The sequence below is a fragment of the Heptranchias perlo genome, chromosome 3, assembly GCF_035084215.1.
Source record: "Heptranchias perlo isolate sHepPer1 chromosome 3, sHepPer1.hap1, whole genome shotgun sequence".
In the NCBI taxonomy this organism is placed as follows: domain Eukaryota; kingdom Metazoa; phylum Chordata; class Chondrichthyes; order Hexanchiformes; family Hexanchidae; genus Heptranchias; species Heptranchias perlo.
The window spans coordinates 6,706,210-6,730,133 of record NC_090327.1 but is presented as its reverse complement, the minus strand read 5'-3'; the positions used below and the strand labels follow the sequence as shown (position 1 = coordinate 6,730,133).

Here is a 23,924-nt window from a genome sequence, read left to right as displayed (position 1 = left end):
CTGGGACCCTGGGAGTATTGTGTAAATTTTGGGCACCGCACTTTAGGAAAGTTATCCAGGCCTTAGAGAGGGTGCAGAAGAGGTTTACTAGAATGGTACCAGATATGAGGGGCTTCAGTTGTGTGGAGAGGCTGGAGAAGCTGGGGTTGTTCTCTTTAGAGCAGAGAAGGTTAAGGAGAGATTTGATAGAGGTGTTCAAAATCATGAACGATTTTGATAGAGTAAATAAGGAGAAACTGTTTCCAGTGGCAGAAGAGTCGGTAACCAGAGGATACAGATTTAAGGTGATTGGCAAAAGAACCAGAGGAGATACGAGGAAGTATTTTTTTATGCAGTGAGTTGTGATGATCTGGAATGCATTGCCTCAAAGGGCGGTGGAAGCAGATTCAATAATAACTTTCAAAAGGAAAAATACTTGAAGGGGAGAAATTTGCAGGGCTGTGGAGAAAGAGCAGGGGAGTGGGACTAATTGGATAGCTCTTTCAAAGAGCCGGCACAGATACAATGGGCCGAATAGCATCCTCCTATGCTGTACTATACTTTGATGCTGTGACCCTGTTCTGCTGGCAGCGGAGTGGAAATTCCTCCTGCCCAGTCTAAGACTGGACACTCTACCCCAAATCCTGGGGACGGGATCATTTGAATAGCCGAGACAGACTGCTGGTGCAGGTTAATAAGGCCATTAAAAAAAACCAAGCACTAGGGTCTATTTCTAAAGGGGTAGAATTGAAAAGCAGGGAAGTTATGTTAAACTTGTATAGAACCTTGGTGAGACCACACTTGGAGTACTGTGAACAGTTCTGGTCTTCATATTATAGAAAGGATATAGAGGCACTGGAGAAGGTGCAAAAAAGATTCACAAAGATGATACCGGATCTGAGAGGTTATATCAGGAAAGGCTGAACAGGCTGGGGATCTTTTTGGTAGAAAAGAGAAGGCTGTGGGATGACCTGATAGCGGTCCTTAAAATTATGAAGGGTTCTTTTTTATTCGTTCATGGGATGTGGGCGTCGCTGGCGAGGCCGGCATTTATTGCCCATCCCTAATCGCCCTTGAGAAGGTGGTGGTGAGCCGCCTTCTTGAACCACTGCAGTCCGTGTGGTGAAGGTTCTCCCACAGTGATAGGGTAGACGTAGAGAAGATGATTCCACTTGCGGGGGAGACCAGAACTAGAGGCCATAAATATAAGTATGACTCAACTCTCTCCGAGGCTGAGTAGGCAGCTCTCGGAGATCAGCACTCTGGTTGCTGTAGCTGCGACAGTCTTGTAAGTTCTCGGTCACAGTGAGCCGTGCCTCCCCGTGGTCCCGCTGGAAACAACATAACATCGTTGGCTGAATGGGCTGCTCAAAGAACTTGCTGTAAGGTGATCTGCGCGGGTCCGCGGAGGTAAGCCATTTCTCTCTTGACCTGTCCAGGCAATAGCCCAGGTTCTACCTGGTGTTGAACCAAAAGTTGGGGGTAACGACTTGCCCTCACCCGATGTTTGTTTTAGTAAGTCCGGTTACAGTAGGATGGTAGCTGTAGTCATGCAGCTCCGCTGTTAATCGCAACCAAACTAGCACTCATTTGGTGAAGTCTTTGTCTTACTGTAGCTGTGATCGTCTTGTGTGTTCTCTGTCACAGTGAGTCGTGTTCGTGCCAGCCTCCATACAACACGTGACTGTTGCGCACAAAGGGTGACCTGACGGAGATCACACTCCCTCAGGAGGGGAACCTTCTAAAACAAAAATATGTGAGTTCGCTCACGGCCGGATGGGATTGGCACTGGGCAAAAATTCCTCCCCGCCTGAATGGTGTCATGCCAACCAAGGCGTAAAATACAGATGTTGCACCGCTAGACTGACTCCTGCAGTACCAGCGTCACCAGCCTCCATCCAGTAGATCTAGAAGGAGGAAGGAGACAAGTTAAGATCTACAAGTGCCCAGCTGTAAACCAAGTCGTGGAAGACTGGACCGGAATAGACTGTCGGTCAATTCTGAAGATCAGGGCACCGCGAAAGTAGTTCTCAGCCGGTGATGTCTACGAGAGCTCCAAAGAACCTCAAGGAAGGCGTTCCGAGAGGAGAACAGTACACCATTTGATCCCCAGTTCAATGGGTATGGAAACCAGAATGGAAGCGACCTCGCGGTGGGGGGGTCCTCGAAACAAGAGCCGCTAGTACGGTCTTTGAAATGACCCAGCTGGTGGGTCTACGAAATATCCGCTAGTTCGACTCTCTGTAAATTTGTTACACGATAAATCCGTTGTTGTTATGTTACGTTATGTTATCTGATGTTTGTTAATTAGTAATAAAGCGCAACCATCAGATGATGATCGTGGGTAATCGTCAAGCAAGGCCGCTAACCAAATGACACGAGCTCAGTGGCGTCCCTCCGTTATGGTGGATTCCATGCCAAGTGAAAACTGGTGGTAACGTCTATTTTCCTAATCACAGATCAACCCCCTCCTCCCTCCCTCAAGTACCTGCTGTTCACTATCGGCCGTCCCACCTTGGTCTGTGGTGAAGCTGGATATTGCAATGTGGACGAGCCACGTAAAGACTCGAAACAGGCACTCGTTCAATGGGAAGCTGTCCCATCAGTATATCTCACCAGAGAGTGGTGAGAATGTGGAACTCGCTACCACAAGGAGTGGTTGAGGTGAATAGCATAGATACATTTAAGGGGAAGCTAGATAAACACATGAGGGAGAAAGGAATAGAAGGATATGCTGATAGAGTTAAATGAAGAGGGGTGGGAGGAGCATAAAAGGCGGCACAGACACGTTGGGCCGAATGGTCTCTTTCTGTGCCGTACATTCGATGTAATTTTATATAAAAGGCAGATTAGTGGCAGCATCTCCGGCTCAAGCCAATCCGCCCGTACTCTTGCAAAGGTTTGGAGCCTTAAGAAGGCCTCAAAGATGCTCACGCCAGGTATCAACTGGCATGAGCTCCGCTAAAGCCCACCTGGCATTCTGTCATCAGGACAAGCATTGGTTGAGGAGATGGGAAGCGTCCAGACCATCCTCGGAGTGGACAATTTGTTCTCTTCCCACTGCACAGCCTGCTATCGGGTTGCAGCTCAGCACTCCGACTGAACTGTGGGAGAGCAGACTGTGGGACATCCGTGGTTCGATTGGAGCCCCTATTCATTCGGTCTGCCAGCCTGTCTAAGGCGGAGGAGAGTTGGTCCCAGAGTTTCCAGAGAGCCTCCGGTTCGTGCCAGGTGGGCCCATCGAGGTGACCACATGCTCCATGATTAATATTGTTTTTATTCATTATGGGGATGTGGGCATCGCTAGCGCAGCCGGCATTTATTGCCCATCCCTAGTTGCCCCTTGAGAAGGTAGTGGTGGGTCTCCTTCTTGAACCGCTGCAGTCCGTGTGGTGAAGGTACTCCCACAATGTTGCTTGGTCGGGAGTTCCAGGATTTTGGCCCAGCGACGATGAAAGAACGGCCAATATATGTCCAAGTCAGGATTATGTGTGAGACTTGGAGGGGAACATGGAGGTGATGGTGTTCCCATGTGCCTGCTGCCCTTGTCCTTCTAGATGGTAGAGATCCTGGGCTTGGGAGGTGCTACTGATGTGATGTGATGGCAAGGGCAAGCAGCACCAGGTTGTCATGCTAAGTATACACGCATGCACGTGTGTGTGTGTGTGTGTGTGTGTGAGAGAGAGAGTGAGCGAGTAAGAGATTTAATAGAAAGAGAAAAGGAAGGGAAAAGCCCCAAATCCCTGCTGTGTGTAGTCTTCCAGCTTGCCAGCTCCAGTTGGTTAAAGTCCAGGATAGAGCGTATTGTACTTGATCTGTTGGGGGGTATGGGCTTGATGGATTAAATGCTTTTGTCTTGTTCGTTAATGTCTGTACCAATGAATTACACGTGGTTAAATAAAGTGTCTGTTTTGACTTCCAATCTGCACCCATGTATTGGATTGCCTTTGGTAATGGCAGCATCATGCTGACTGGTTACTTTTAATGTGGAGATGCCGGTGATGGACTGGGGTTGACAAATGTAAACAATCTTACAACACCAGGTTATAGTCCAACAATTTTATTTGAAAATCACAAGCCTCCGAAAACTTGTGATTTTCAAATAAAATTGTTGGACTATAACTTGGTGTTGTAAGATTGTTTACATTGGTTACTTTTAGTGAGTTTTCACTGAACTTTTACCCAAGTTTCCAAGTGAACATTACCGTACACTTCATGCAAAGCAAATTCATTCCAGCTAGGCCACGTTGCTGCCAATTTTCCACAGTCCTCTCGTGAAAGCAATTATTCCCGCTGGAAATCAAGTGGTATCTTGCGTGTGGAAATGTTAAACCAAGGGGCTGGCATTTCCCCACCTCTGCGATTCCCAGCCTTCAAGTTTCCACCCACGCCGAGTGAGAAAATCATGGGCCGAGGAACACAGCAGTGGGGAATTTCCCCCTTTGGTTCTGGCAGATTATTCGATCTTGGAAGCCATGGCAACCAAGCCCAATCCTGCCCGCATCAGCTCTCCACTTTCCAATAGAAGTCTTGGCATAGCAATCAAAGGTGGCCACCCTGGGCTCATTCTTTCCCTTTCTTTGGCTAGAGAGTCTGAGGCTAGGAATGGGAGGTCCTAGGAACAGGAGGAGGCCATTCAGCCCCTCGAGCCTGTTCTGCCATTCTATTAGATCGTGGCTGATCTGTATCTTAACCCCACTTACCCGCCTTGGTTCCGTAAACCTTAATTAACAAAAATCAATCAATCTCAGATTTGAAATTTTCAATTGACTCCCCCCGCCCCCCCTCCCAGTCTTAACAGCTTTAATGGGGGAGAGAGTTCCAGATTTCCACTACCCTTTGTGTGAAGAATTGCTTCCTGACATCACTCCTGAACGGCCTAGATTCATTTAATGCCCCAATTGCTCTCCTGGCTGATGTCTGTTGCTTCAGGCCACACCAGAGGTCAAAGAGGTAAGTTCTTCATTTGTGGATCTCAGCACCATGCCATGCAGTATAGATAAGCCATTAAACAACCAGAATGGCTGTATTCTATCTTTTGACGCGCCGTGCAGAGTTGCCTAATACACAATACACAATATTTTGCCATGATGTGGAGATGCCGGTGAGGGGCAGGAATGGCAGCTCAATATTCCTGGTTGCAGGGTTTTCAGACGAGATAAAAAGGGGGATAAAAAAGGAGGGGAGCGTGGCAATATTGGTTAAAGAAATAATTACAGCTGTGAGGAGGAATGATGTGTTAGAAGGATCATCAAATGAGGCCATGTGGGTTGAGCTAAAGAACAAAAAAGGGGCAGTCACACTGCTGGGAGTGTACTATAGACCCCCAAACAGTCAGAGGGAGATAGAAGAGCAAATATGTTGGCAAATTTCTCAGAAGTGCAAAAACAATAGGGCAGTAATAGTAGGGGATTTCAACTACCCCAATATTAACTGGGATACAATCAGTGCAAAAGGTATAGAGGGCGCAGAATTCTTAAATTGCATTCAGGAGAACTTTTTTAGTCAGTACATAGTAAGTCCAACATGAAGGGGGACAGTTCTGGATTTAGTTTTAGGGAATGAAGCTGGGCAGGTGGAAGGAGTATCAGTGGGAGAGCATTTCGGTGATAGTGATCATAATTCAGTTAGATTTAGTATAGTTATGGAAAAGGACAAAGATAGAACAGGAGTAAAAGTTCTAATTTGGGGAAAGGCCAATTTTACTATGATGAGAAGTGATTTAGCAAAAGTGGACTGGAAACAGCTACTTGAAGGTAAATCAGTGTCAGAGCAGTGGGAGGCATTCAAGGGGGAGATTCAAGGGGTTCAGAGTAAACATGTTCCCACAAAGAAAAAGGGTGGGACTGCCAAATCTAGAGCCCCCTGGATGTCAAGGAGCATACAGGGTAAGATAAGGCAAGAAAAGGAAAGCTTATGTCAGACACCGAGAGCTCAATACTGCAGAAACCTCCATTCCAGTCTGTTAAAAGAAGCAAGGGAGGAAATAGCGGAGGCTCTGACCATCATTTTCCGATCCTCACTGGTTACAATCGTGGTGCCCGAGGATTGGAGGACTGCTAATGTTGTACCGTTGTTTAAAAAGGGAGAAAGAGATAGACCGAGTAATTATAGGCCAGTCAGTCTAACCTCGGTGGTGGGAAAATTATTGGAATCAATTCTGAGGGACAGCATAAATCGTCATTCAAAAGGCACAGATTAATCAAGGACAGTCAGCATGGATTTGTTAAGGGAAGGTCATGTCTGACTAACTTGATTGAATTTTTTGAGGACGTAACAAGGAGGGTCGATGAGGGTAGTGTGTTTGTTGTGGTCTACGTGGATTTTAGCAAGGCTTTAGACAAGGTCCCACATGGCAGACTGGTCACAAAAGTAAAAGCCCATGGGATCCAAGGGAAAGTGGCAAGTTGGATCCAAAATTGGCTCAGTGGCAGGAAGCAAAGGGTAATGGTTGACGGGTGTTTTTGAGACTGGAAGGCTGTTTCCAGTGGGATTCCACAGGGCTCAGTACTAGGTCTCTTGCTTTTTGTGGTATATATTAATGATTTGGACTTGAATGTGGGGGGCTTGATCAAGAAGATTGCAGACGATACAAAAATTGGCATGGTGGTTGATAGTGAGGAAGAATGCTGTAGACTGCAGGAAGACATCAATGGACTGGTCAGGTGGGCAGAAAAGTGGCAAATGGAATTCAATCCAGAGAAGTGTGAGGTAATGCATTTGGGGAGGGCAAACAAGGCAAGGGAATACACAATAAATGGGAGGATACTGAGAGGTGTAGAGGAACAGAGGGACCTTGGAGTGCATGTCCACAGATCCCTGAAGGTAGCAGGACAGGTAGATAAGGTCGTTAAAAAGGCAGACGGGATACTTTCCTTTATTAGCCGAGGCATAGAATATAAGAGCAGGGAGATTATGCTGGAACTGTATAAAACACTGGTTAGGCCACAGCTTGAGTACTGCGTACAGTTCTGGTCACCACATTACAGGAAGGATGTAATTGCACTAGAGAGGGTACAGTGGAGATTTATGAGGATGTTGCCAGTGCTGGAGAATTTTAGCTATGAGAAAAGATTGGATAGGCTGGGGTTGTTTTTCTTTGGAACAAAGGAGGCTGAGGGGAGATTTAATTGAACTATATAAAATTATGACGGGACTAGATAGAGTGGATAGGGAGGACCTATTTCTCTTAGCAGAGAGGTCAGTGACCAGGGGGCATAGATTTAAAATAATTGGTAGAAGGATTAGAGGGGAGCTGAGGAGAAATTTTTTCACCCAGAGGGTGGTGGGGGTCTGGAACTCACTGCCTGAAAGGGCGGTAGAGGCAGAAACCCTCAACTCATTTAAAAAGTACTTGGTTGTGCACTTGAAGTGCCGTAACCTACAGGCCTCGGACCGAGTGCTGGAAAGTGGGATTAGGCTGGATAGCTCTTTTTCGGCGAATGGGCCGAATGGCCTCCTTCTGTGCCGTAACTTTCTATGATTCTATGATTCTATCTACTCTGTCTCGACCCCTCATGATTTTGTACACCTCTATCAAATCTCCTCTCAACCTTCTCTGCTCTCAGGAGAACAACCCCAGCTTCTCCAGTCTATCCACGTAACTTAAGTCCCTCATCCCTGGAATCATTTTAGTGGATCTTTTCTGCACCCTCTCTGAGGCCTTCACCTCTTTCCTAAAGCGCGATGCCCAGAATTAGACATAATACTCCATCATAACCTCTTTGCTTTTGTACTCTATGCCCGGGATCCCGTTTGCTTTTTTAGGCATATGTATAAAAATGTAATCAGCAATTCTTGTTAAATATGCGATTTTTAAAATTAAAATTTAATCTGTTATTCGGATCGTTCTGGGTAGTGATGACCTTCGAAAAAGTAGCATCGTTATTCTTCTGGAGGCAAGTGGCAGTGGCCTCTGGGAAGGAAGTGTTCAAAGGGTTTGAGATAAACCACCACCCTTGTCCGTGTCGATCGCTACGTGGCTCTCAAAATCCAATCTTATACTGTATCCGAATAACGGCATAATCTTATACTCTAAGCAAACAAGCACTTACACACTATATCTTATATACCTACAGGTCTAGTCAATTCCGTCAATCGGTGGTCTCCGTGAGGAATTTCACTGCGTGGATAATTTTAATACTGCGGCAAGTGCCACTGCCAATCCTGTCTCCAATGATGAGCCGAGCCCCTACCGTAGGCTACCGGCCTCACCCTCGAGGGCTTTATACAGGGGCACCCCCTGTCTCGAGCACAGGGCTAACTTGTCTCACTATGCCACGTACCCTCCAATACAGGATCCGTTAGCCTGCCTGCAGCGCAGTATCCCACCTCTGAAGCCAACTGTTAGACTCGAATTGTTGGAGCAAAACCAGACGGAGATGGAACTGCTGACAAAGTTAAAGCTGATTAGAAAGCTTTGCGCACAAGGGGAGAGTGGTAAGCTCCCTCAAGCTTGCACCAAAATCCACAAAGTAAAATTCGTCACGGAGGCCATGGATTGACGGAATTGACTAGATCTGTCGGTATATAAGATATAGAGTATAAGTGTTTGTTTGCTTAGAGTATAAGTTTATGCCGTTATTCCGATACAGTATAAGATTGGATTTTGAGAGTCACGTGGCGATCGACACGGACAAGGGTGGTGGTTTATCTCAAACACCGAGCCTGAGCCTGAATTAAGAGGACGTAGTCCCACGTGACTGCCAGGATTAAGTAATTGTAAACAATTTTACAACACCAAGTTATAGTCCAGCAATTTTATTTTAAATTCACAAGCTTTCGGAGGCTTCCCCCTTCGTCAGGTGAACGATGTGAAATGAGATCCTCGAAATGAAATTACCTAGCTTTCAAGAGAACAGCGTCCACGACACCACACAACCCTGCCACGGTAACCTCTGCAAGACATGCCAGATCATTGACACAGATACCACCATCACACGAGAGGACACCACCCACCAGGTGCATGGTTCATACTCCTGTGACTCGGCCAACGTTGTCTACCTCATACGTTGCAGGAAAGGATGCCCCGGAGCATGGTACATTGGCGAGACCATGCAGACGCTGCGACAACGGACGAACGGACACCGCGCAACAATCGCCAAACAGGAGGGTTCCCTCCCAGTCGGGGAACACTTCAGCAGTCATGGACATTCATCCACCGACCTTCGGGTAAGCGTTCTCCAAGGCGGCCTTCGAGACACTCGACAACGCAAAATCGTCGAGCAGAAATTGATAGCCAAATTCCGCACCCATGAGGACGGCCTCAACCGGGATCTTGGGTTCATGTCACGCTACACGTTACCCCACCAGCGAACAAATGTTATCTGTTTTTAATATAACGGGTCAGTTGCTGTCTTTTCTATGTTTCTACCTCTCTATCTCTGTTTTTTTTTTGTTTGTTGTTTTTTTTTGGTGATTTGTATATTCTGAGACCTGGCAGGTAACACCTGTCTGTCTGCACACTGATTGCCTTGGCAACGGGCAGTTGAAAAAACTGTCTGTACTCACCAAGCATTGTTCTGTGAATTATAAATGCGATTTCATTTCGAGGATCTCATTTCACATCGTTCACCTGACGAAGGGGGAAGCCTCCGAAAGCTTGTGAATTTAAAATAAAATTGCTGGACTATAACTTGGTGTTGTAAAATTGTTTACAATTGTCAACCCCAGTCCATCACCGGCATCTCCACATCAGGATTAAGTAAGCGTAGGGAACCACAACCACCACAGGATTGTGATCCCGTGACCAGTGAGTGTGTATAAATTAGAGTATAAGGTGATCCGTTTGTGCCGATTAAAGTATAAGATTAGAGTCAAATAAATTAAAGTATAAGATAGAGCATAAGGAGATACATAACGATTGACATGAGTAACGAGGGGAAACCCCTTCCTCCGGACGTCCCGGCTATGCCCACCGGTGTTGCTGTTGTAAAACGAGTCCAAGAGGCCAATTTAAAATATCAAAGTGAAATGATCAGGAACGGATGGAAGGAAACGAGTCCAGTAGTCGATCAAATAGAGTGGTGGGCGGGGCAGAAGGCTGCTAAACAAGCTAATTATGGTACCGTTCTGCTCGCTAGTTGGGCAGATCAGACAGGACCTTTAATCGTGGACAAATGGGGGAGGCCGTCTCCTCTACAGGACCTTTTGAGACCTGTACAGGGCTAGCCTTGTGGAAGCTTACCACTCTCCCTTTGTGGGCAAAGCTTTCTAATAAACTTTAACTTTGTCAGCAGTTCCGTCTCCGTCTGGTTTTGCTCCAACAATTCGAGTCTAACAAAAGTTTGCAGAAGGTGATGGCATTTCATAGGAACATAGGAACAGGAGGAGGCCATTCAGCCCCTCGAGCCTGTTCCGCCATTCAATTAGATCATGGCTGATCTGTATCCTACCTCCATCTACCCGCCTTGGTTCTGTAACCCTTAATACCATTGCCTAACAAAATCTAACAATCTCAGTTTTGACATTTTCAATTGACCCCCAGCCTCAACAGCTTTTTGGGGGAGAGAGTTCCAGATTTCCACTCCCCTTTGTGTGAAGAAGTGCTTCCTGAATTAGGGGTTACGGGGAGCGGGCAGGAAATCGGACATGAATTTAGATTTGAGGTTAGGATCAGATCAGCCATGATCTTATTAAATGGCGGAGCAGGCTCGAGGGGCCGATTGGCCTACTCCTGCTCCTATTTCTTATGTTCTTATGTTCTGACATCACCCCTGAACGGCCAGCTCTAATTTTAAGGTTATGCCCTATTGTTCTGGACTCTCCCCACCAGAGGGAATAGTTTCTCTCTATCTACCCTATCAAATCATTTAATCGATTTAAACACCTCAATTAGATCACCCCTTAATCTTTTATATTCAAGGGAATACAAGCCTAGTCTATGGAATCTGTCCTCATAATTTAACCCTTTTAGCCCCAGCATCATTATAAAACCAACCTAAGCGAATGCATTAGAAAACATTACAGTTTTAATCCAGAATGCAAAATAATGGCCTACAATCAGACAGTAAAAAAGGAGCTTTACATCATAATTATTTGGTCAAACCTCTGGCCTTTTTAACTGGAAAGGTTGTCTATTATTAAGGTGATATAAACCGCAGTAAGGCACATAAACTGAGTTGCTCGTTTCGTAAAATAATGTCAATTTTCCAAGTTGGTTTTCTCTCAGCAGTGTAAGGTAAAAACTCTGAGTTACAGAACCGCATTGGTGATTAAATTACTCAGTCACCATTCCTAACAAAATTGGGTTCACCTTTAATTAGACAAATGTATTTTTGAAGTACTGTACAAGTGAGCTCCGAACACTCTGAAACTGTTTCTGAGAAGACCATAGTTTATTTATGAGTAATGTGGGCTATGTATATATATATATTTTATATATATCTATCTTTTATTTTTTATGTTTGCCCTTTATGGATTCATAGGTTATTGCTGCATATTATAATTCACTACACCTCATCTCCCTCTTCTTGTTTTGCCCTTATGTTTTCTTAGTTGCGGTTTGCTTTGTAATTATTCAGAACATTCTATCGTCATGTGAAATCTCTAAACCGAATATTCTGACCAAACGCACTTAGCTTCAGTTGGTTCTGCTGGTCTGTAATTCTTAATTATCCCTGGCCCCTCTCATACCGCTAATGTATATTGATAACTGCCCTCATCGTTTTGTGCTAACTTTTGTGCATAAGATATGAGATGGCGGTGCATAATTAATGAACAATGTAGGCAAGAAACACTGCAAGCTGGGATCAGACAAAGCAGTTTTCACTGAAATGAACGAATTAGACTCTACTGATTTTGCCTCATCTTATTCCGTTTCCCTAATTAATTAATTTTTAAAAAATTGTCCCAGTAAAAAGATGCCCTGATTGCTCTGAAGCCCTAGAAACTTACAATTTGGCACCCAGAATGCACGATAAAGCAGCGCACGCTTTCCTACAATATCTGCGTTGTCACTTTGTCTGTTGGATGTGTTCATCGAGCAGCATTAAAAATGCAGCAGATTTGCCTTTGTAATACTTGTCGCCACATTAATGAGACACAGCTTCACTGATTTGCGACGGCTGTGTGCCAGTTTCCTATCCATTATATCTGGATTCAGCGAGATTGCGCACAAATTCGTAGCGAAATAAAGCCTTCCTACTGGCAACAAAATAATAATTATCTGGCGGCTGACTGCGTGGATTTAAAAAAAAAAACATTTACATATACAGAAAGCACCAATGATTCGCAACGATGGCATGTGGAAAGATGGCAGATGCTGGCTGATGTTTGACAGATGTCAGCTTAGACGATACAGTTTTTCATCAGGGCGATCGCTCAGTGACCAATCATTTGATGAGTCCTATGCGGCATGCCCAATCATTTTAAACGACACAGGTCAATTGTAGTTGAGATGCGAGGGGTAAGCACAGTGTCACAGGGAACGTAAGCTGCAGTCTTTTCAAATGCTCATCAGTAAAAAGGTGACATTCATAAGGAAACAGCTTTGCAGATTCCCTGCAGCCTGGCGATTGAAAGATAAGTCAATTACTTCCTGAACATGTTTTTAACACATTTATTTTTTTTTTAAAAAAGCTGTTTTCCACAGTAGCAACATTGCCAGCATTTTAGAGTTTTTACAAAAATTATTCATTTAATTTTTGCTTTTACCACACTTTGGCATCTTTACCTACCATCCGGAATGATCCGGTAGGATAGTTTTGATCCATGGTCGCTGTTGCTGTTGCTTCTTGTCACTTGACAGAGCTTGTGTTATTGTGCTGGATAGGTCTCCATCCCAGCTTCTCTGCCTCGCCCACGATGATGGATTGCTGTGCTGTCATGAGGCATTCTAAAACTGAGATTGATAGATTTTTGTTTGGCATTAAGGGATGTGGAACCAAGGCGAGTTAAGATACAGATCGGCCATGATCTAGTTAGAATGGCGGAACAGGCTCGAGGGGCTGAATGGCCTCCTCCTGTTCCTATTCAACCCAGCAAGCAAATAGAGAAAGGGCAGCCCTCACCTATAGAGGGTAGCCAAGATCAAATGGCAGTTAAACGTGCAATTCAGACCCAATCCCTCTGAAAGGAAAGTGAATGCCAGTCTGTTAGAGCTCCCGAATCACAATCCTTTGATAAGCAATCACAAAAATCATCACATTCAACTCTTCCATCATTTAAACATGTTGAGTTAGTAAAACCTAAATGATTTATTAAGTCTCTGGGCTGTGCATTGCACATAATGGAAAAAGTATGAATAGCATACAGAATAATGCTCGGGTAGAATGTATTATTTTTGCTTGCCTGAGTTGTGTTGAAAATATCGAGTTAATGATTCTCGAAGCATTTGTATGTGCTGAAAATGACATAATGGGCACGAATTTACCAGTGAAAAAACAGATGGGTTGGAGGCGGGGATGCATTCAAGATTGCAACCATTTCAGACCCGCCTCCAACCCGCCCACTTCCGGTTTTCACCGGGGCGGGACGGGGAGCGGGCGACCAGGAGGCGGGTCGGGCCTTAAAACCTTTCAAGGACGCTTCGGGCCTCCATTTTCCCACAGTTTTCCGATTTAAACTCCGAGGGGCTGGGATTCCCGGGCCTTCTCTTTCCCGCCTTGTGAAAGGGGGCGAGAAGGCCCGAGGCTAACGGGTAAGTGCCTTTCTGGCACAGTTTGTGGGCCAGGAGGAGCAGGAGTGCTGCCCCCAGGCCCAACAAGCCTACCTGCAACGACCCTCCAACGATCGCAGACTGCCCCCCAATCGCGGACCCCTGACCCCGATCGCAGACCCCCCGATCCTGATCCTCCCCCCCCGATGATCGTGGACCCCCGCAATGACCCCCTGATCCCTCCACCCGTGACTGACGACCCCCGTCCCAACCTATGTCCCGTGTCAACCTACGCGCTGTGCCCACCCATGTCTCCATGCCCATCCATGCCTCTGTGCCCACCCATGCCCCCCATGCCCATTGATGCCCCCATGCCTCCCCCCCCCCCCCCCCCATCCATACAAATAAAGACTTACCTGAAGACGTCCTCTCCCTGGCTGCTCTCCTGTCCGACTGAAACCAGCCAGTCAATCAGACCGGTCAGTCGGACGGCAAACCGACAAAAAAAAAAGCTGTCCTTACGTCAAAATCGTACTTCTGGGTTTCCCGTCCGTAATTTGACCCCCCTGCCCCCTTCCCAGCTCGGGGTCAAAATCATGCCCAATGTGATTTTAAAATTCTCATCCTTGTTTTCAAATCCCTCCATGGCCTCGCCCCCTCCCTATCTCTCTAACCTCCTCCAGCCCTAGAAACCTCCGAGATCTCTGCGCTCCTCCAATTCTGGCCTCTTGAGTATCCCCGATTTTCACTGATTTAGCGGCCATGCCTTCAGCCGTCTAGGCCCTAAGCTCTGGGATACCCTCCCTAAACCCTCTCCGCCTCTCTCCCTCTCTCTCTCCTCCTTTAAGTCACACCTTAAAACCCATCTCTTTGACCAAGCTTTTGGTCACCTGTTCTAATATCTCCTTATGTGGCTCGGTGTCAAATTTTGTTTGATAATCGCTCCTGTGAAGCGCCTTGGGATGTTTTACTACGTTAAAAGCGCTATATAAATGCAAGTTGTTGTTGTTACATGATGTGTTGCAATCATTAGGAATTGTTCTTTTTTGGAGCATTGGCTTTAAAATGGCTTATCAAAAAGAGAACATTCTTGAGAAAACATTGCCATTATTAACGATAACGATGCACTCGAAAGCCACAGGACTTTCAATCACCGCTCATCAAGAAAAATGTATTTTCATATATGACTCGTGGTAACCATGGCAACAGTTAAGTGGGAATGCTACAAATTCTGAAATGATGGTTGCTATCACACAAAATATTAGCTGATGATTAATGGAGATAGGATGTAATGCAGTGCAAAATTTAAATAGGACTATACAAGACCAGACAAATTAGAAGAAATGCTTTATTCATTGAGTCTCGGAGCATCAAGGATTAGAATCGTAGAATCACTGAAGGTTACAGCATGGAAGGAGGCCATTCGGCCCATCGAGTCCGCGTCGGCTCTATTGCAAGAGCAATCCAGCTAGTCCCACTCCCCCCACCCTATCTCCATAGCCCTACACATTTTTTCATTTCAAGTACTTATCCAGTTCGCTTTTGAAGGCCATGATTGAATCTGCCTCCACCACCCCCTCGGGCAGTGCATTCCAGATCCTAACCACTCACTGTGTAAAAAGGTTTTTCCTCATGTCACCTTTGGTTCTTTTGCCAATCACCTTAAATCTATGCCTCCTGGTTCTTGACCCTTCTTCAAATGGGAACAGTTTCTCTCTATCTACTCTGTCTAGACCCTTCATGATTTTGAATACCTCTATCAAATCTCCTCGCAACCTTCTCTGTTCCAAGGAGAACAACCCCAGCTCCTCCAGTCTATCCGTGTAACTGAAATCCCTCATCCCTGGAACCATTCTAGTAAATCTCTTCTGCACCCTCTCTAAGGCCTTCACATCATTCCTAAAGTGCGGTGCCCAGAACTGGACACAATACTCCAGTTGTGGCCGAACCAGTGTTTTATAAAGGTTCAGTTGTGGTGTTAGGGCTTCTTGTTCAACAGGGAAGTGTTCTGTTTCATCTCATTTAAAACACAAGGCACATCCGCTGGTGACTTTTGGTGTGGTGGGATATAAATGTACATTGGGGTATCTGATAGTCTAATCTGGTGGGATCTCAGGTTGGGTTAAGTGAAGACTCAGGTATTTGCTTGTGTTGATGTGAGTCTGTAATGAATCTCAACCCTCATCCATTGGGTCAATGGGAATACTGGAAAGAGTACCAACAGTGGTTAAAGTGGAATTTGACCTCTGCCCCCTTCACTTTGTATAATTAGCCCCCCTTCCTACAACTGTTACATTCACATTATATTTAACAAAATAAAAGAACAATTTATTGGCCCAGGATTTGTTGGCAAAATAGCGGCGCGTTTAATGGCGCTCACCGCTATTAGTGAGTAAATAACCCAGCCACTTATGGCGAGGAAGAGATACGCCCATGAATAGCGAATCGCCACAAGTTGCTGGACGATTTGCGCCGTTCCGCCGTTAGCCTCGCGAAAACGCCAGCTCGCCCTCAACCTCCCCGCGAGTTTTAAGGAATCGCTGAATTTGCGCTGTTAAAATGAATTAAACTCACCGCAGAAGGTTAGGGCTGGTACTTAATAGCGTAAGGACCCTTCTAATGACGAGATTTAAGATTTAGACCTGAAGGGGCAATTGTCCTGGCCCTCGCGCCTGGGGCCCAAGCATTCTACAGGCAAAATTAGCCAGAAAAAAAGGGGAGATTACTCAGTCTGCACCCGTTTAATGTTGCCTCAGGATTTCCAGGGCATTCCTGTGGGGGTGGAGTCTAATCTGTGCCTGCAAAATTAATTTAAATGGAAGAAATTTTTGAGTGGGCTCCGTTATAAGCTTGCTATCCAACCCATTTGCTTTCTCAGCTTGCGCTGCAACCAGACAATCCACTGTGCCTGATGCAGCTCAGGACAATCTCCCCACAATGCGTTCTTTGTGGCTGGACAAAACAGGCCCTGAATTTCCACAGTTGAAAGCGTGATCCTCCAGGGATTCCACCAATCGGCCGATGAAATTTCAGTGCGATATCAGGACAATCCCCATTGAAATTCAGTTCCATAATGCAGCATGTTTGTACCACAATGGTACAATGTAAATTTAAGGTCTTTATGCCTGGTGTTGCATTTTTCTTATGGTAATAGGTTGGCATTGAAACTACCGAGAGACGCAGTCGCTAATGTTTGTTTAGATGGGGAATTCAGGAGAAACTTCTTTACCCAGAGAGTGGTGAGAATGTGGAACTCACTACCACATGGAGTAATTGAGACAAATAGCATAGATGCCTTTAAGGGGAAACTAGATAAACACATGAGGGAGAAAGGAATAGAAGGATATGCCGATAGGGTGAGATGAAGTAGGGAGGGAGGAGGCTCGTGTGGAGCATAGACCAGTTGGGCCGAATGGCCTGTTTCTGTGCTGTAAATTCTATGTAATTCTATGTAAGATATGCCATAGTAAATGGAACTGTATCTTATTAATTAAAGCTGTAAACAAAGAAAGAAAAGCAATAAATTCAATAACCTGAGAGTAATGTTAAGCATTTTATTATGATGATTATTTTGCTCTTTCAATCAAATGTTGGAAACTAAGAGGGTAATTTTCACCCACCTCACCAGGCGTGAAATCCACAGGATGGGATGGAATGCTGGTTTTACGCCCTGTCCAATATCACCCACCACTGACTTCAATGGGGAGTAGAATTGAGCGGAGTGTAAAACTAACGTTGCACCCGATCCCCTGTTTCTTGGTGCGCGGGTCAGGCTAAAATTGTCCCCTGTACCTTTTCATTGACTTCATCACATCCAAGGACTTTGAACAGTTCAAGAGGGCAACCCATCACTGCCTTATCAGGGCAATAAATGCATTGCCCCATCCCGCAGACAAATAAAATAATAATCAGTCTCACACATAGAATTACACAGAATGAACACCACAGAAACAGGCCATTCGGCCCAACAGGTCTATCTAAGTGTTTATGCTCCACACGAACATCCTCCCTCCCTATTTCATCACATCATATCAGCATTCCCTTCTATTCCTTTCTCCCTCATGTGTTTATCCAGCTTCCCCTTAAATGTATCTATACTATTCGCCTCAACTATTCCTTGTGGTAGTGAGTTCCACATTCTCACCACTCTCTGGGTAAAGAAGTTTCTCCTGAATTCCCTATTGGATTTATTGGTGACTGTCTTATATTTATGGCCCCTAGTTCTGGTCTCCCCCTGCAAGTGCAAACATCTTCTCTATGTCTACCCTGTCAAACACTTTCATTGGGCTCAATTTTAAACCTAAATTGCGGGTGCGTTGTGGGCAGGGGGGCTGCGAAAATTGCAGAAATGCAGAGGGGGCTCGGAAGCCGCCGACTTCCGAGTTTCCCACAGACGCACCTGTGTGCGCGCCCGAAGTCCCGCCGGCAATTAAAACCGCCGGGATGATCGTTAAAGAACCAAATATACCTCATTGAGGTACTTAAGGCACTTTACTTGTGACATATTAAGTAGTTAGAAAGATTTTTAACTTACCTGGGCGGCTTTTGATTCACACCTGGTGAAACCAGGCATGAAGGGCCGGATCAGGCAAAAAGAAACAAAATAAATTAAATAAACAAACCATTACACAAAGTTAAAACACAAAATCAACCTACCTTTCCACTCTGTTTCGATGTCCGATGTCTCCCTTTCCGATCTCCCCCTCTTCACCCCCCCACCCCGATCTCCCCCTCTTCCCCCCCTGATGTCCCCTCCGATCTCCCCCTCTTCACCCGCCCCCGATCTCCCCCTCTTCCCCCCCTGATGTCCCCCCTCGATGTCCCCCCCGATTTCCCCTCTTCCCCCCGCTGATGCCCCCCCGATCTCCCCCTCTTCCCCCCGCTGATGCCCCCCTGGTCCTCCCCTCTCCCCCACCCTGGTCTTCCCCTCTCCCCCCCAATCTTCCGTTCCAGCGCCGGATGATGTCTCTCTCTCTTTCTTTCCCACCCCCCCCCACCTCAGCGTTGCAGCTCCTGTCTGCGGCCAGCCTCTCAATCAGGAGCTGCCGGGTGCAAAACCCGGAAAGAACATTAATCACCGTCAATTACATTGCGACCGTGTTGGATTTGGGTTTGTCACGCACATCTTCACCCACCCCCCCGCTGCCAAGTCGCCACCATTTCAAAATTGAGCCTATAATCTTAAAGACCTCTATCAGGTCACCCCTCAGTCTTCTCTTTTCTAGAGAAAAGAGCCCCAGCCTGTTCAATCTTTCCTGATAGGTCTAACCTCTCAGTTCTGATATCATCCTAGTAAATCCTCTTTGCGCCTTCTCCAGTGTCTCTCTCTGTCCTGCACAAGGGATGTCTCCCACAGCAGACATTGTTAAGTTTATTGTTCTTCTGCTTCCTCAGGTGCTCAAGAGCAGATGGCTGAGCCCAAGATGAAGCCTCAACAAATCATCTCGTAGCATTGAGCATGAAGAGGAGTAATTGCTGGTGGAATTGCAGAGCATGTCACTTAGTGATGGACGACCAGCTCACGGGATTCCTTCAGCTGCTGAGACAAGAGATTTGAACCTTGCCGTCCCTGCCGACAAACATACGTGGTAACTCAGAATCAGCACTTCCTAGAATCATTTGAGACTGTGCCACACAATCTGTCCAGTTCAGGAGTGTCAGTGAAGACACCCCTGATGACAAGGCCTTGGAGAGGATGTCACGGCCTTGGAGAGGGTGCAGAGGAGATTTACTAGAATGGTACCAGGGATGTGGGACTTCAGTTATGTGGAGAGACTGGAGAAGCTGGGGTTGTTCTCCTTAGAGCAGAGAAGGTTAAGGGGAGATATGATAGAGCTGTTCAAAATTAAGAAGGGTTTTAATAGAGTAGTTAAGGAGAAACTGTTTCCACTGGCAGGAGGGTCGGTAACCAGAGGACACAGATTTAAGGTAATTGGCAAAAGAACCAGAGGCGACACGAGGAGAGATTTTTACACAGCAAGTTATGATCTGGAATGCACTGCCTGAAAGAGTGGTGGAAGCAGATTCAATACTAACATTCAAAAGGGAATTGTATATATATATTCTCGATCAAAACCCCTCATGATTTTGAACACTTCTATTAAATCTGCTCTAAGGAGAACAATGGCAGATTCTCCAGTCTCTCCACATAACTGAGACCCCTCATCCTGGGCTGCAATGTGCTTATACCCAACAGGGTGCTATCTAGTGTTCAGTTAACAAAATGCAAGTTGAATATATATCATTTTCCCTCTCAGAATTTCAAGATGTCAAGAACGGTCTCCAAAAATGAGCCTGGATAATAGATAAAAATATCAACTAAAGAAATTCAGCAACTACCTTACAAAATGAAGGGATAAACAAAATAAACCAGAGCATTCACAGCAGTCCAACCGATTAGGAGGTTTCTTTGGCCTTTGAGGATATCTTTGAGCAGGTTTGACAACAGGTAATGAGGTCCTGCCGTTAAGTTCGGCAGGACTTTCACGCCTTGGCCTTGTCGGGTTCATCGGCCATTTTCGGCCTCCCCTCGCACCCTCCCCGCCTCACCGTAAATATCGGGGCCCAAGTCTTTCTACATAATTTCAAAGTTTGCAGATGACACCAAACTCTGGGATGTAGTAAACAATGTGAAGGGTAGTAACGGACTTCAGGAGAACGTAGACAGACTGGTGAAATGGGCAGACATGACAGATGAAAATTATCGAAAGAATGAGGAGAGGTAACAAAAACTAAATGGTACAATTTTAAAGGGGGTGCAGGAACAGAGAGACCTGGGGGTGTACGTACACAAATCTTTGAAGGTGGCAGGACAAGTTGAGAAGGCTGTTAAAAATACATATGGGATCCTGGGCTTTATTAATAGAGACATAGGGCTCGATTTTCGCACCCGCGATCCAGTGCGTTCCTGGCGGGGGGGGGCTGCGAAAATCGGGGATTCCCGGGGCGGGTCTGGAGCCCGGCTCCAACCCGCCCACTTCCGGGTTTCCCAGTGACGCGCTCACATGCGCGCGCAGCCCCCGCATGTGGGACTCCCGCCGGCAATTAAAGCCGGCGAGGTGCCACTTAAAGTACTTGAACAGGTATTTCAGGTTGTTTACAGACCTGATTGACCTGATATTTTAGCAGGGATCGGATTTTGCAACTGACTGAGACTGTTTCCTGTACTGGGGAAAACACTCCCAGTTCAAACGGACGTGTTGCAGCCATCAGCCTGTGGCAGCTGCAAGGGTCCATTTGACAGGTGGTGGGGGGAGACCCTCACTCATTGCAGGAGGCCACTCTGTCACTTGGGACAAAGTTTGGCCTCCACCACCCTCCTCCTAACAACAAAATTCACCAACTTGCACACTTACCCCGGTGTCCAGACACATGTACCTACCTTGCGGACCCCCTCAGATGTACATCTTCCGGATGGGGGCCACCGTGGCTGCAGTCATGACCTCCTCGGAGGGCGAACAGCATCACCAGCCTCGCCGGCCACGTCGTCCACCTCTGACACGTGGAGCTCCACAACACAGTGCTGTGATACATCCACCTGTACAGCAGGAGGGAGGGCAACCACAGAGAGAGAGATGCGTCGCAGAGGGCACTACCCTCGCCACAGGGTCCACAGACCGAGGCTCAGCTTCCTGGACCTCTCTGAGCAGCAGTGCACACGGAGGCTCAGAGTCACTCGACATGTAGTCGTGGACATTTGCAGCCTCCTTCATGCCGAACTGCTCCCGGCTGGCCCGAGCACCATCTTCTTACCTGTCGCTGTCAAAGTCACCACTGCCCTCAACAACTTCTCCTCCTCATCCTTCCAGGGTGCCACCGGGGACATCGCCGACGTCTCTCAGTCGTCTGCACAAAAGAGCCCTGCAAATACACCTACACCCACTCTGCAGTGACACAATGGGTGGCATCAGTTGTGGGTCTTCATTGTGATCCTCAGGAAAGGGCATTATTGCACAAACCAGACAGGATTCGCAAAGACATGGCAGTAGTGGTGACAATATAATATGTAATGTGAGTTGATCAGAAATTAAATATAAGTAAAATCCATGACAAACCCTCAAATACCCTTGTGCATCCCCTTCATGCTCACGACACGTTTGCCTTACGCTGCCTACTGCACATATGTGATGCATGCCCTGTGGCTGCAGCACAGGTGGTGGCAGGTTGAGTGAGGCTGACTGTGAAAGAGATGCATGAGAGGGTGAGTATGAGATAGAGCCATGAGATTGTATGAGGATTGGGTTGAGTGGTAGTGGCGGGATGAGTACTGGCGAGGTGAGTAAGTGCAGGTAAGATGAGGATGAGCTTTGAGTGGGTGTGAGGGGTGATGTGCAGAAGGAGATGTGGGTTGGGGGCGGTGATGTTGCAGACGGAGTGTAGGGGAATGAGTAAGTGTACTCACTTTGGCTGACCTACTTAGGTCATTGCAGCGCCTCCTGCACTGTATGCAGGTGCGCGATATGTTGGTGGTGCAGGTGACCTCCTCTGCCACCTCGAGCCAGGCCTTCTTGGCGGCAGAGGCAGGCCACTTCCTTCCGCCCGCCGGGGGGAAGATCTCTGGCCTCCCCCTCCTCCTCACCCCATCCAATAAGAGCTGGAGTGAGGCATCATCAAACCTTCCCCCTGGGCTGCTCCATGCTGTAATTTTTCCTATTTCCTGCAGCATCAGTCAGTGGAGGACTGCCCCTTTAAATAGGGCTCCTCCAGCTGACAGACCTTACTGCGCATGCGCAGCCCGCCCGCCGCGCAGATCAGCAGCGGGGAACCCGGAACAAGAGGTAAGTGGATCCAATCAGCCTGCGATTGCGCGCGGGGCAGACTGATTTCACCGGGCGCGTTACCCACGCGCCCAATAGACCCCCCGCCGCAAACCCGCCGCCCTGGTAATATCGGGCCCATAGAGTACAAAAGCAAGGAAAATTTGCTGAACCTTTATAAAGCACTGGTTAGTCCTCAGCTGGAGTATTGTGTTCAATTCTGAGCACCACACTTTAGGAAGGATGTCAAAGCCTTAGAGAGGGTGCAGAAGAGATTTACTAGAATGGTACCAGGGATGAGGGACTTCAGTTATGTGGAGAGACTGGAGATGCTGGTGTTCAAAATCATGAACAGTTTTGATAAAGTAAATAAGGAGAAACAGTTTCCTGCGGCAGAAGGTTCGGTAACCAGAGGACACAGATTTAAGGTGATCGGCAAAAGAGCCAGAGGAGACAATAGTAGCTCTCAAACGGGAATTGGATAAATACTTGAAGGGAAAAATTTACAGGGCTTTGGGGAAAGAGCAGGGGAATGGGACTAATTGGATAGCTCTTTCAAAGAGCCGGCACAGGCACGATGGACCGAATGGCCTCCTCCTGTGCTGTACCTACTACGATACTACGATACTCACGCCAGCTAGAACCCGCTTAGTATTCTTTGATGTTTCCAACCAATGCTGACATGATAAAAACAAATGGCGGTGACAAGGTTAGCTGCTTCTTAAGTAATAAAGATCTCCAATATTCGATCTTCGTAACAATGCCATGTCCGTTATTCTCAACACTCAAGTTGGTGTGATGGTGGCATGGCTGCTTTTATGACAGACTCTGTAACATTATCCACAAAAGATATAACATTCGGTAACATGAGAAGACACGAGGGAGGGAAAACGGGAGGGATGGTGGATAGGGTCACAGGGGGCTGGTGTGCCTCCGCCTGGGAAATCCTCGCAGGGGGAGAGGAGGCGCTGATAATTGAGTGGATGGGGGGGGGGGGGTTTCTGAGGAAAGAAGAAAGAAAGAATTGCATTTATATAGCGCCTTTCATGACCTCAGAACATCCCAAAGCGCTTTACAAGCCAATAAAGTACTTGTTTTGAAGTGTAGTCACTGTCGTAATGTCGGAAACGCGGCAGCCAATTTGCGCACAGCAAGATCCCACAAACAGCAATGTGATAATGACCAGATAACCTGTTTTTAGTGATGTTGGTTGAGGGATAAATATTGGCCAGGACACCTGGGAGAACTCCCCTGCTCTTCTTTGAAATAGTGCAGTGGGATCTTTTCGATCCAGCCGGAGAGGGCAGACAGGGCCTCGGTTTAACATCTCATGCTGAAATACGGCACCTCCGACAGTGCAGTACTCCCCAGGAGCAGTCAGCCTCGATTTGGTGCTCAAGTCCCTGGAGTGGGACTTGAACCCACAACCTTCTGACTCAGAGGCGAGAGTGCTACCCACTGAGCCACGGCTGAAGGGGAATTCGAATCAACAGGTAGTAGAGGGCTTGAAGCCTGGGATAACTAGCCAAGAATCCCGACTGTTGCAGGCCGGGGAGTCGCTGTGATTTCTGATGGTCCTTCCTCCTCACTTT

General features: G+C 46.8%; 1 protein-coding gene across 1 annotated transcript in view; it reads left to right on the top strand.

Moving 5' to 3' along the window:
• Positions 1–19,026, top strand: part of LOC137305830 (putative per-hexamer repeat protein 5) — a 104,080-nt gene extending 85,054 nt beyond the window's left edge. Inside the window, exon 5 of the mRNA XM_067974757.1 lies at positions 18,971–19,026. Within this exon, the coding sequence (XP_067830858.1) occupies positions 18,971–19,026 (56 nt within the window). The remainder of the gene's footprint in view (positions 1–18,970) is intronic.
• Positions 19,027–23,924: the final 4,898 nt, after the last annotated feature.